At 37.6% G+C, this 12,998-nt stretch overlaps 1 protein-coding gene across 3 annotated transcripts in view; it reads left to right on the forward strand.

Moving 5' to 3' along the window:
- Positions 1 to 12,998, forward strand: part of LOC133568025 (rho GTPase-activating protein 29-like) — a 142,198-nt gene that overhangs the window by 103,137 nt on the left and 26,063 nt on the right. For all 3 annotated transcript variants that reach the window (XM_061919716.1, XM_061919717.1, XM_061919718.1), the window contains 2 exons: positions 10,830 to 10,996; positions 11,067 to 11,201. In XM_061919716.1, coding sequence (XP_061775700.1) covers positions 10,830 to 10,996; positions 11,067 to 11,201 — 302 coding nt within the window. The remainder of the gene's footprint in view (positions 1 to 10,829; positions 10,997 to 11,066; positions 11,202 to 12,998) is intronic.

Genomic DNA, 12,998 nt, shown 5'->3' on the forward strand with positions numbered 1-12,998 from the left:
AATCTTCAAAGCTCTCACTGATGGAAGGAGGTTTTTGGCTCCAAATCTCACGATACATGGCCCCATTCATTCTTTCCTTAACACGGATCAATCGTCCTGTCCCCTTAGCAGAAAAACAGCCCCAAAGCATGATGTTTCCACCCCCATGCTTCACAGTAGGTATGGTGTTCTTGGGATGCAACTCAGTATTCTTCTTCCTCCAAACACGACGAGTTGAGTTTTTACCAAAAATTCAATTTTGGTTTCATCTGACCACATGACATTCTCCCAATCCTCTGCTGTATCATCCATGTGCTCTCTGGCAAACTTCAGACGGGCCTGGACATGCACTGGCTTAAGCAGGGGGACACGTCTGGCACTGCAGGATTCGATTCCCTGTCGGCGTAGTGTCTTACTGATGGTAACCTTTGTTACTTGTGTCCCAGCTCTCTGCAAGTCATTCACCCCCCGTGTGGTTTTGGGATTTTTGCTCACCGTTTTCATTAACATTTTGACCCCACGGGATGAGATCTTGCGTGGAGCCCCAGATCGAGGGAGGTCTTGTATGACTTCCATTTTCTGATAATTGCTCCCACAGTTGATTTTTTCACATCAAGCTGCTTGCCTATTGTAGATTCACTCTTCCCAGTCTGGTGCAGGTCTACAATTCTTTTCCTGGTGTCCTTCGACAGCTCTTTGGTCTTGGCCATTGTGGAGTTTGGAGTCTGACTGTTTGAGGCTGTGGACAGGTGTCTTTTATACGGATAACGAGTTGAAACAAGTGCCATTAATACAGGTAACGAGTGGAGGACAGAAGAGCTTTCAACATATTGAACAAAAAGGTCTCTTTTTTTCTACCAAGAAAAGTACACTTGTTATTAGTAAGAATATACTTATTTTAAGGTATTTTGGGGTTCCTTGAGGTTAGCTAATTTTACTTGTTTTTGAAAGTTTTGACAAGCCAGATTTTCTTGCTCTACTGGCAGATAATTTTGCTTACAGTATTTCATTGACTTGCCGCCGGGTATATAGTATGCACCTGACTAGAATTACTGCCAGGTCAAACTCATTTCGCAAAATAATTAGCTCATTCTTAGCGTTACCGCCGGGTCAGGATTAACGCCGGGTCAAACTCATTTCGCAAAATATTATTTTTATTAGCGCATGTCTAGAATTACTGCCGGGTCAAACTCGTTTCGCAAAAGAATTAGCATATGCCTAGAATTTCCACCGGGTCAAACTCTTCACGTCACGAGTGACACTTCACCTGTCATAATTTTCAAAATGGAGGAGGCTGATTTCAATCATTTAAAATCGCATAAAAGGAAGAAGATTAAGAGCTATTCAGTAGGATTTAAGGGCCAAGCTATTAAATATGCTAAAAAGAACAGTAAGCAGCTATGTTTTATTAATATACTGTAGCTGCGTGTGTCAAATATGAGTCATTAAATGACTCCCTCCTCCTGGTGGTAGAGGGCGCTAGTGGTCCTTCTTGCGACGACTTGGCTGCAGAAGAAATGACAACAAGCAGCGATCGTTTATTTTTTCCTCTCGCTTGCACTTTTAACATGGAGGATTACATATCTAAAATATAACACTTTTCTAAACTGGACTTTCAATCGAAGCAGGAGGTAATAAAGGAAGATCTCCATCGAGACTTTTAAAACTGAAGAAAGATAAGGAAGACTTCTATAAACAAGTTATCGATGCTTTTGATCAGAAGGAGCTGCGCATGGACTTTATTTACAAGTAAAGGTAAGACCATAATAACGTTTTATTTATTAAATGTGCTTTTCATGATGGTATCCTTACATCACACTCAAATTTATAAGCGCAGGCCTAAATTTACCGCATGCCTTTGGTAAGCGCCGGAGTGAGAAAAGGTTTTAAATTAATTAGCGCCCCGGCGGCAATTCAAGGAAATACGGTAGTTCAAATAAAACACCCTTAATTTTTGTATTTTTTTCTCTTGTTTTTGAACACTGACTTTTTGCAGTGCACCCTTTACACTGGACATGATTCTGCGTCACATTTGTGCCGTAAACCTTAAAGTGCTTAAATTTGACTTTTAAGAAAGGTTTATTGTCCCTGAAAACTGGTTCATGTACTTTAAAGGAGACACTTTGAACATTTTTTCTAGTCCAGTCTTGTTTCTCGCCATAAAATCCATTAAATGAAGTGAGGAAAAAAAACCCTCAGATGTGTTTTGTGTGTCATCACATGTTTAGTTACGATGGATTGCGGACGGAAAAAACACACCCTCGTCATTCCTCACATCAAAAGGAGCTTACGCTTCTTTTATGGTCAAAAACATATGTAGAAATAAAAGCTGTAGGCAGCAATGGACAGGACCGACTTTTGCTGGTGTTTCCTGCCTTTACCCATTCAACATTACTGCACATTACCTACCTTCCCTGCATCCTGGGGTCACACTGGTGCTTCTTTCTGTCACCCATACACACTGGTGCTTCCTGCCATCACCCAGACAACATATATTTACCTGCACATTACCTACCTTCTCTGTATCCTGGAGTCAAACTGGTGCCTCCTTCTTTCACCAAGTCAACATATCTTTACCCGCACATCACCTACCTTCTCTGCATTGTGTGGTCATGCTGGTGCTCCCTGTTTTTAAGCGGCCACCTTGAGACGGCAGCAGCGCAGCAGTTTTTTTAAGGCTCGTAAAATCAAACCCGGAGCAGTTATTAAAACTCTTTTATAAAATTTTAATCAGAAGGGTTCAGTCTCTTTCCTGTGCGAGTTTGAAGCCGACACAACAAACGGGCACAGAGGAGCTAATGTTTGAAAAAAGGTGACGGGTTTTCACAAAACTTTTGTTATGAAGGGGTAATTGCCAACTTCCTGTTGATTTTTGCTGAAGAATGTCAATTAATTAAATGTAGGTCTAAGTGAGACCTACATAGAGGTTTTTGTTTCATGTCTCTACGACATTCCTTCCGGAATTTACAAGCAGTTTTGTCTGTGTTTTTTCCTAGGGGGCGCGAGAGCACAGTTTTTAGGTTTTTTTTTAGTTTTTATTTCATTAGATCGCAATTTTCGCCAGTCATGATGTGTGTGTCCAGTTTGGTGAGTTTTGAAGCATTTTAAGGGGGTCAAATTACAGCTCAAAGAGGGAAAAATGACATATTTATGAAACTTCTGTTTTGAAGGGGTTTTTACCCACTTCCATTTGATTTTTGCTGAAGGAAGTTAGTGTATAAAATCTAGGTCTAAGTCAGACCTACATAGAGGTTTTTGTTTCATGTCTCTACGACATTCCTTCCGGAAGTTACAAGCAGTTTTGTCTGTGTTTTCTTCCCTAGAGCAGTTTTGTCAGTGTTTTATTCCTAGTGGGCACTAGAGCACAATTTTGAGTTTTGGGTTGTTTTTTTTTTATTAGATCGCAACTTTCGCCAGTCATGTGTGTGTCGAGTTTGGTGAGTTTTGAAGAATTTTAAAGGGGTCGAATTACAACTCAAAGAGGCAAAAATTAAATAATGTTTGAAAAAAGGTGACAGGTTTTTACAAAACTTTTGTTTTGAAGGGGTAGTTGCCAACTTCCTGTTGATTTTTGCTGAAGGATGTCAATTATTAAAATGTAGGTCTAAGTGAGACCTACATAAAGATTTTTGTTTCATGTCTCTATGACATTCCTACCGGACGTTACAAGCAGTTTTGTCTGTGTTTTTTCCTAGGGGGCGCTAGAGCGCAATTTTTAGTTGTTTTTTTCAGTTGTTTTTTTTTATTATATCGCAATTTTCGCCAGTCCTGATGTGTGTGTCCAGTTTGGTGAGTTTTGAAGCATTTTAAGGGGGTCAAATTACAGCTCAAAGAGGCAAAAATGACATTTTTTTAATGAACGTTTTGTTTTGAAGGGGTTTTTGCCAACTTCCTGTTGATATTTGCTGAAGGAAGTCAGTGTATTAAATCTAGGTCTAAGTCAGACCTACATAGAGGTTTTTGTGTCATGTCTCTACGATATTCCTAACGGAAGTTAGAAGCAGTTTTGTCAGTTTTTTTCCTAGGGGGCGCTAGAGCGCAGTTTTGTTTTTTTTTGTTTTTTTTATTAAATCAAAATTTTCACCATTCCTGATGTGTGTGTCCAGTTTGGTGAGTTTTGAAGCATTTTAAGGGGGTCAAATTACAGCTCAAAGAGGCAAAAATTACATTTTTTTAATGATTTTTTTGTTTTGAAGGGGTTTTTGCCAACTTCCTGTTGATATTTGCTGAAGGAAGTCAGTGTATTAAATCTAGGTCTAAGTCAGACCTACATAGAGGTTTTCGTTTCATGTCTCTACAATATTCCTTCCGGAAGTTACAAGCAGTTTTGTCTGTGTTTTCTTCCCTAGAGCAGTTTTGTCAGTGTTATTCCTAGTGGGCGCTAGAGCACAATTTTGAGTTTTGGGGTTTGTTTTTTTTATTAGATCGCAACTTTCGCCAGTCATGATGTGTGTGTCGAGTTTGGTGAGTTTTGAAGCATTTTAAAGGGGTCAAATTACAACTCAAAGAGGCAAAAATTAAATAATGTTTAAAAAAAAAGTGACAGGTTTTTACAAAACTTTTGTTTTGAAGGGGTAATTGCCAACTTTCTGTTGATTTTTGCTGAAGGATGTCCATTATTAAAATGTAGGTCTAAGTGAGACCTACATAAAGATTTTTGTTTCATGTCTCCACGACATTCCTGCCGGAAGTTACAAGCAGTTCTGTCTGTTTTTGCCTAGGGGGCGCTAAAGCGCAATTTTGAGTTTTGGGTTGTTTTTTTTATTAGATCGCAATTTTCGCCAGTCCTGATGTGTGTGTCCAGTTTGGTGAATTTGGAAGCATTTTAAGGGGGTCAAATTACAACTCAAAGAAGCAAAAATTAAATAATGTTTGAAAAAAGGTGACAGGTTTTTACAAAACTTTTGTTTTGAAGGGGTAATTGCCAACTTCCTGTTGATTTTTCCTGAAGGATGTCAATGAAGTCCTGAAGGAACTCTCCTGACGGAATAAATAAAGTACTATCTAATTATTAAAATGTAGGTCTAAGTGAGACCTAGATAGAGGTTTTTGTTACATGTCTCTCCGACATTCCTACCGGAAGTTACAAGCAGTTTTGTCTGTGTTTTTTCTTAGGGGGCGCTAGAGCGCAATTTTTAGTTTTTTTTTTCAGTAGTTTTTTTTTACTAGATCGCAATTTTCGCCAGTCCTGATGTGTGTGTCCAGTTTGGTGAGTTTTGAAGCATTTTAAGGGGGTCAAATTACAGCTCAAAGAGGCAAAAATTACATTTTTTTAATGACTTTTTTGTTTTGAAGGGGTTTTTGCCAACTTCCTGTTGATTTTCGCTGAAGGAAGTCAGTGTATAAAATCTAGGTCTAAGTCAGACCTACATAGAGGTTTTTGTTTTATGTCTCTACGACATTCCTAACGGAAGTTACAAGCAGTTTTGTCTGTGTTTTCTTCCCTAGAGCAGTTTTGTCAGTGTTATTCCTAGTGGGCACCAGAGCACAATTTTGAGTTTTGGGGTTTGGTTTTTTTATTAGATCGCAACTTTCGCCAGTCATAATGTGTGTCGAGTTTGGTGAGTTTTGAAGCATTTTAACGGGGTCAAATTACAACTCAAAGAGGCAAAAATTAAATAATGTTTGAAAAAAGGTGACAGGTTTTTACAAAACTTTTGTTTTGAAGGGGTAGTTGCCAACTTCCTGTTGATTTTTGCTGAAGTCCTGAAGGAACTCTCCTGACGGAATAAATAAAGTACTATCTAATTATTAAAATGTAGGTCTAAGTCAGACCTACATAGAAGTTTTTGTTTCATGTCTCTCCGACCTTCCTACCGGAAGTTACAAGCAGTTTTGTCTGTTTTTTCCTAGGGGGCGCTAAAGCGCAATTTTGAGTTTTTTTTTAATTTTTTATATTAGATCACAATTTTCGTCCGTCCTGATGTGTGTGTCTAGTTTGGTGAGTTTTGAAGCATTTTAAGGGGGTCAAATTACAGCTCAAAGAGGCAAAAATGACTTTTTTTATGATTTTTTTGTTTTGAAGGGGTTTTTGCCAACTTCCTGTCGATATTTGCTGAAGGAAGTCAGTGTATTAAACCTAGGTCTAAGTCAGACCTACATAGAGGTTTTTGTGTCATGTCTCTACGATATTCCTAACGGAAGTTACAAGCAGTTTTGTCAGTTTTTTTCCTAGGGGGCGCTAGAGCGCAGTTTTTTTTTGTTTTGTTTTTTTATTAAATCAAAATTTTCACCAGTCCTGATGTGTGTGTCCAGTTTGGTGAGTTTTGAAGCATTTTAAGGGGGTCAAATTACAGCTCAAAGAGGCAAAAATGACATTTTTTAATGAATTTTTTGTTTTGAAGGGGTTTTTGCCAACCTCCTGTTGATATTTGCTTAAGGAAGTCAGTGGATAAAATCTAGGTCTAAGTGAGACCTACATAGCGGTTTTCGTTTCATGTCTCTACAATATTCCTAACGGAAGTTACAAGCAGTTTTGTCTGTGTTTTTTCCTAGGGGGCGCTAGAGCGCAATTTTAAGTTTTTTTTTTTTGTGTGTGTTTTTTTTTTATTAGATCGCAATTTTCACCAGTCCTGATGTGTGTGTCCAGTTTGGTGAGTTTTGAAGCATTTTAAGGGGGTCAAATTACAGCTCAAAGAGGCCAAAATGACATTTTTAATGATTTTTTTGTTTTGAAGGGGTTTTTGCCAACGTCCTGTTGATTTTTGCTGAAGGATGTCAATTATTAAAATGTAGGTCTAAGTGAGACCTACATAGAGATTTTTGTTTCGTGTCTCTACGACATTCCTACCGGAAGTTACAAGCAGTTTTGTCTGTGTTTTTTTCCAAGGGGGCGCTAGATCGCCATTTTGAGTTTTTTTTTTAAATTTATTTATTAAATCATAATTTTTACCAGTCCTGATGTGTGTGTCCAGTTTGGTGAGTTTTGAAGCATTTTAAGGGGGTCAAATTACAGCTCAAAGAGACAAAAATTACTTTTTTTTTATGAATTTTTTGTTTTGAAGGGGTTTTTGCCAACGTCCTGTTGATTTTTGCTGAAGGAAGTTAGTGTATAAAATCTAGGTCTAAGTCAGACCTACATAGAGGTTTTCGTTTCATGTCTCTACGATATTCCTAATGGAAGTTACAAGCCGTTTTGTCTGTGTTTTTTCCTAGGGGGCGCTAGAGCGCAATTTTTAGTTGTTTTTTTCAGTTGTTTTTTTTTATTATATCGCAATTTTCGCCAGTCCTGATGTGTGTGTCCAGTTTGGTGAGTTTTGAAGCATTTTAAGGGGGTCAAATTACAGCTCAAAGAGGCAAAAATGACATTTTTTTAATGAACGTTTTGTTTTGAAGGGGTTTTTGCCAACTTCCTGTTGATATTTGCTGAAGGAAGTCAGTGTATTAAATCTAGGTCTAAGTCAGACCTACATAGAGGTTTTTGTGTCATGTCTCTACGATATTCCTAACGGAAGTTAGAAGCAGTTTTGTCAGTTTTTTTCCTAGGGGGCGCTAGAGCGCAGTTTTGTTTTTTTTTGTTTTTTTTATTAAATCAAAATTTTCACCATTCCTGATGTGTGTGTCCAGTTTGGTGAGTTTTGAAGCATTTTAAGGGGGTCAAATTACAGCTCAAAGAGGCAAAAATTACATTTTTTTAATGATTTTTTTGTTTTGAAGGGGTTTTTGCCAACTTCCTGTTGATATTTGCTGAAGGAAGTCAGTGTATTAAATCTAGGTCTAAGTCAGACCTACATAGAGGTTTTCGTTTCATGTCTCTACAATATTCCTTCCGGAAGTTACAAGCAGTTTTGTCTGTGTTTTCTTCCCTAGAGCAGTTTTGTCAGTGTTATTCCTAGTGGGCGCTAGAGCACAATTTTGAGTTTTGGGGTTTGTTTTTTTTATTAGATCGCAACTTTCGCCAGTCATGATGTGTGTGTCGAGTTTGGTGAGTTTTGAAGCATTTTAAAGGGGTCAAATTACAACTCAAAGAGGCAAAAATTAAATAATGTTTAAAAAAAAAGTGACAGGTTTTTACAAAACTTTTGTTTTGAAGGGGTAATTGCCAACTTTCTGTTGATTTTTGCTGAAGGATGTCCATTATTAAAATGTAGGTCTAAGTGAGACCTACATAAAGATTTTTGTTTCATGTCTCCACGACATTCCTGCCGGAAGTTACAAGCAGTTCTGTCTGTTTTTGCCTAGGGGGCGCTAAAGCGCAATTTTGAGTTTTGGGTTGTTTTTTTTATTAGATCGCAATTTTCGCCAGTCCTGATGTGTGTGTCCAGTTTGGTGAATTTGGAAGCATTTTAAGGGGGTCAAATTACAACTCAAAGAAGCAAAAATTAAATAATGTTTGAAAAAAGGTGACAGGTTTTTACAAAACTTTTGTTTTGAAGGGGTAATTGCCAACTTCCTGTTGATTTTTCCTGAAGGATGTCAATGAAGTCCTGAAGGAACTCTCCTGACGGAATAAATAAAGTACTATCTAATTATTAAAATGTAGGTCTAAGTGAGACCTAGATAGAGGTTTTTGTTACATGTCTCTCCGACATTCCTACCGGAAGTTACAAGCAGTTTTGTCTGTGTTTTTTCTTAGGGGGCGCTAGAGCGCAATTTTTAGTTTTTTTTTTCAGTAGTTTTTTTTTACTAGATCGCAATTTTCGCCAGTCCTGATGTGTGTGTCCAGTTTGGTGAGTTTTGAAGCATTTTAAGGGGGTCAAATTACAGCTCAAAGAGGCAAAAATTACATTTTTTTAATGACTTTTTTGTTTTGAAGGGGTTTTTGCCAACTTCCTGTTGATTTTCGCTGAAGGAAGTCAGTGTATAAAATCTAGGTCTAAGTCAGACCTACATAGAGGTTTTTGTTTTATGTCTCTACGACATTCCTAACGGAAGTTACAAGCAGTTTTGTCTGTGTTTTCTTCCCTAGAGCAGTTTTGTCAGTGTTATTCCTAGTGGGCACCAGAGCACAATTTTGAGTTTTGGGGTTTGGTTTTTTTATTAGATCGCAACTTTCGCCAGTCATAATGTGTGTCGAGTTTGGTGAGTTTTGAAGCATTTTAACGGGGTCAAATTACAACTCAAAGAGGCAAAAATTAAATAATGTTTGAAAAAAGGTGACAGGTTTTTACAAAACTTTTGTTTTGAAGGGGTAGTTGCCAACTTCCTGTTGATTTTTGCTGAAGTCCTGAAGGAACTCTCCTGACGGAATAAATAAAGTACTATCTAATTATTAAAATGTAGGTCTAAGTCAGACCTACATAGAAGTTTTTGTTTCATGTCTCTCCGACCTTCCTACCGGAAGTTACAAGCAGTTTTGTCTGTTTTTTCCTAGGGGGCGCTAAAGCGCAATTTTGAGTTTTTTTTTTATTTTTGATATTAGATCACAATTTTCGTCCGTCCTGATGTGTGTGTCTAGTTTGGTGAGTTTTGAAGCATTTTAAGGGGGTCAAATTACAGCTCAAAGAGGCAAAAATGACTTTTTTTATGATTTTTTTGTTTTGAAGGGGTTTTTGCCAACTTCCTGTTGATATTTGCTGAAGGAAGTCAGTGTATTAAACCTAGGTCTAAGTCAGACCTACATAGAGGTTTTTGTGTCATGTCTCTACGATATTCCTAACGGAAGTTACAAGCAGTTTTGTCAGTTTTTTTCCTAGGGGGCGCTAGAGCGCAGGTTTTTTTTTTGTTTGTTTTTTTATTAAATCAAAATTTTCACCAGTCCTGATGTGTGTGTCCAGTTTGGTGAGTTTTGAAGCATTTTAAGGGGGTCAAATTACAGCTCAAAGAGGCAAAAATGACATTTTTTAATGAATTTTTTGTTTTGAAGGGGTTTTTGCCAACCTCCTGTTGATATTTGCTTAAGGAAGTCAGTGGATAAAATCTAGGTCTAAGTGAGACCTACATAGCGGTTTTCGTTTTATGTCTCTACAATATTCCTAACGGAAGTTACAAGCAGTTTTGTCTGTGTTTTTTCCTAGGGGGCGCTAGAGCGCAATTTTAAGTTTTTTTTTTTTTGTGTGTTTTTTTTTTATTAGATCGCAATTTTCACCAGTCCTGATGTGTGTGTCCAGTTTGGTGAGTTTTGAAGCATTTTAAGGGGGTCAAATTACAGCTCAAAGAGGCCAAAATGACATTTTTAATGATTTTTTTGTTTTGAAGGGGTTTTTGCCAACGTCCTGTTGATTTTTGCTGAAGGATGTCAATTATTAAAATGTAGGTCTAAGTGAGACCTACATAGAGATTTTTGTTTCGTGTCTCTACGACATTCCTACCGGAAGTTACAAGCAGTTTTGTCTGTGTTTTTTTCCAAGGGGGCGCTAGATCGCCATTTTGAGTTTTTTTTTTAAATTTATTTATTAAATCATAATTTTTACCAGTCCTGATGTGTGTGTCCAGTTTGGTGAGTTTTGAAGCATTTTAAGGGGGTCAAATTACAGCTCAAAGAGACAAAAATTACTTTTTTTTTATGAATTTTTTGTTTTGAAGGGGTTTTTGCCAACGTCCTGTTGATTTTTGCTGAAGGAAGTTGGTGTATAAAATCTAAGTCTAAGTCAGACCTACATAGAGGTTTTCGTTTCATGTCTCTACGATATTCCTAATGGAAGTTACAAGCCGTTTTGTCTGTGTTTTTTCCTAGGGGGCGCTAGAGCTCAATTTTGAGTTTTGGGGTTTGGTTTTTTATTAGATGGCAATTTTTGCCAGTCCTCATGTGTGTGTAAAATTAGGTGAGTTTTAAAGTATGTTAAGGGGGTCAAATTACAGCTCGAAGAGGACCCTATCGTATTTATAGAAACACAATATGGTCTTTTGTCCCAAAGGGACATTCGGTCCCTAAATAAAGGACTGAAAGGCCGTCTTTGCTCTCCCCGCAGGTTCGTGTTCACCAAGAGGTCCGTGGAAAGCACCCACTCCTCCCACGGCAACCTGTCGCAGGCCTCCTTCACCTCCTGCGACGTCCTCAGCGGGGACGAGGTGGACAGTCCGCTGCACCGGCCCAGGATCGGCGAGTTGAGGTCCAACAGCAGCACGGACATTCAAGGTGCCAAATGAGCGTGGACCGTGGCGACACACTGGCGCTACAGAACCTCTAACCTTCGTAATTCCTGCAGGGCTGAGAAGCCAAGCCCCGCTCCGAGCCTGGACATCCAGTAGTCCAAGCAGCCAGGGGGGGATGTGCAGCGACTCCGAGAGCGCTGGAGGCAGCAGTGAGTCCAGGTCCATGGACTCCCCTTCGGCCAGTCCAGGTCAGTGCACTGCAAAAAGTCAGTGTTCAAAAACAAGAAAAAAAATACAAAAAATGAGGGGTATTTTATTTGAACTAAGCAACATTTTCCTGCCAAAAGAACAAGAAAATTTGGCTTGTCAAGACTTTCCAAAACAACCCAAAAATACTTTTAAATAAGTATATTCTCACTAATAACAAGTGCAATTTTCTTGGTAGAAAAAAAATACCTTTTTGCTCAATATGTTGAAAAATATTCTTAAAAATGCTAGTGCCATTATCTCGACATCATATGCGCTCGGCATTACATTTCTTCAAACCAGCAAACTTACACTAAAAACGTGTTTATTGTTCTTAATGGAAAGGCAACAAGGCAACCGCTTGTTACTCTCACACTGCAAAAAGTCAGTGTTCAAAAACAAGAAAAAAAATGCAAAAATGAGGGGTATTTTACTGGAACCAAGCAAAATTATCTGCCAATAGAAGAAGAAAATTTGGCTTGTCAAGACTTTCCAAAACAAGTAAAATGAGCTAACCTCAATGAACACATAATTACCTTAAAATAAGTATATTCTCCCTAATAACAACTGTACTACTATACGAGTTTGTACACTGCAAAAAGTCAGTGTGCAAAAACAAGAAAAAAAATAAATAAATTTGGGTTATTTTACTGAACTAAGCAAAATTATCTGCCAATAGAACAAGAAAATTTGGCTTGTCAATACTTTCCAAAACAACCCAAAAATACTTTAAAATAAGTATATTCTCACTAATAACAAGTGCACTTTTCTTGGTAGAAAAAAAAAGAGACGTTTTTGCTCAATATGTTGAAAAATATTCTTAAAAATGCTAGTGCCATTATCTCGACATCATGATATGCGCTCGGCATTACATTTCTTCAAACCAGCAAACTTACACTAAAAACTTGTTTATTGTTCTTCATGGAAAGGCAACAAGGCAACCGCTTCAAAAACAAGAAAAAAATTACAAAAATGAGGGGTATTTTACTTAAATTATCTGCCAATAGAACAAGAAAATTCATCTTGTCGCAGGGGCCACATTTAGAGAAAAAAAATATGTGTCTGGGAGCCGGCATATCTATTTTTCGGCACACTAATACAAAACTTTGCAATAATGTCTGATTGAATGCTAAAAACGTTATGTTGAAAAATTTTCTTAAATAAAGTAAATGCTAGTGCCATTACCTTGAGATAACGATATGCGCTTGGCATCACAATTTTTTTTTTCATGCATGAAGTAAGAAATTATTACTTTAAAAAAGCAGTTTTATACTTGTGGGTGTTGTTGACACAGCTTTGCAACAGTTGATATTCTAGTTTCAAGCATGTTTGACTCAATATGGGTCATCAAATCTCAGCAACAAGCTGTAATATCTTACTGAGATCATTTAGAACCAAAACACTTAAAACAAGTAAAACACTAACATAAAATCTGCTTAGTGAGAAGAATGATCTTATTAGACAGAAAATAAGCAAATATCACCTTTATTTGAGAAATTTCATCTTACTTTGATTTCGGTTTTTACAGTTCAGCCATACAGGTCACACTGAGGGTGGCCGTATAAACAACTTTAACACTGTGAACCCACACCAAACAAGAATGACAAACACATTTCGGGAAAACATCCGCACCGTAACACAACATAAACACAACATAAACACAACAGAACAAATACCCAAATCCCTTTGCAGCAATAACTCTTCGGGACGCCTCAAGATACTACAGCTTGTTTCCGACATTTTATGACCTATTTTGAGTAAAATATGCTTGAAACTATTTTTGTCCAAGTGTCCAAAAC

The sequence above is a fragment of the Nerophis ophidion genome, linkage group LG14, assembly GCF_033978795.1.
Source record: "Nerophis ophidion isolate RoL-2023_Sa linkage group LG14, RoL_Noph_v1.0, whole genome shotgun sequence".
In the NCBI taxonomy this organism is placed as follows: Eukaryota; Metazoa; Chordata; class Actinopteri; order Syngnathiformes; family Syngnathidae; genus Nerophis; species Nerophis ophidion.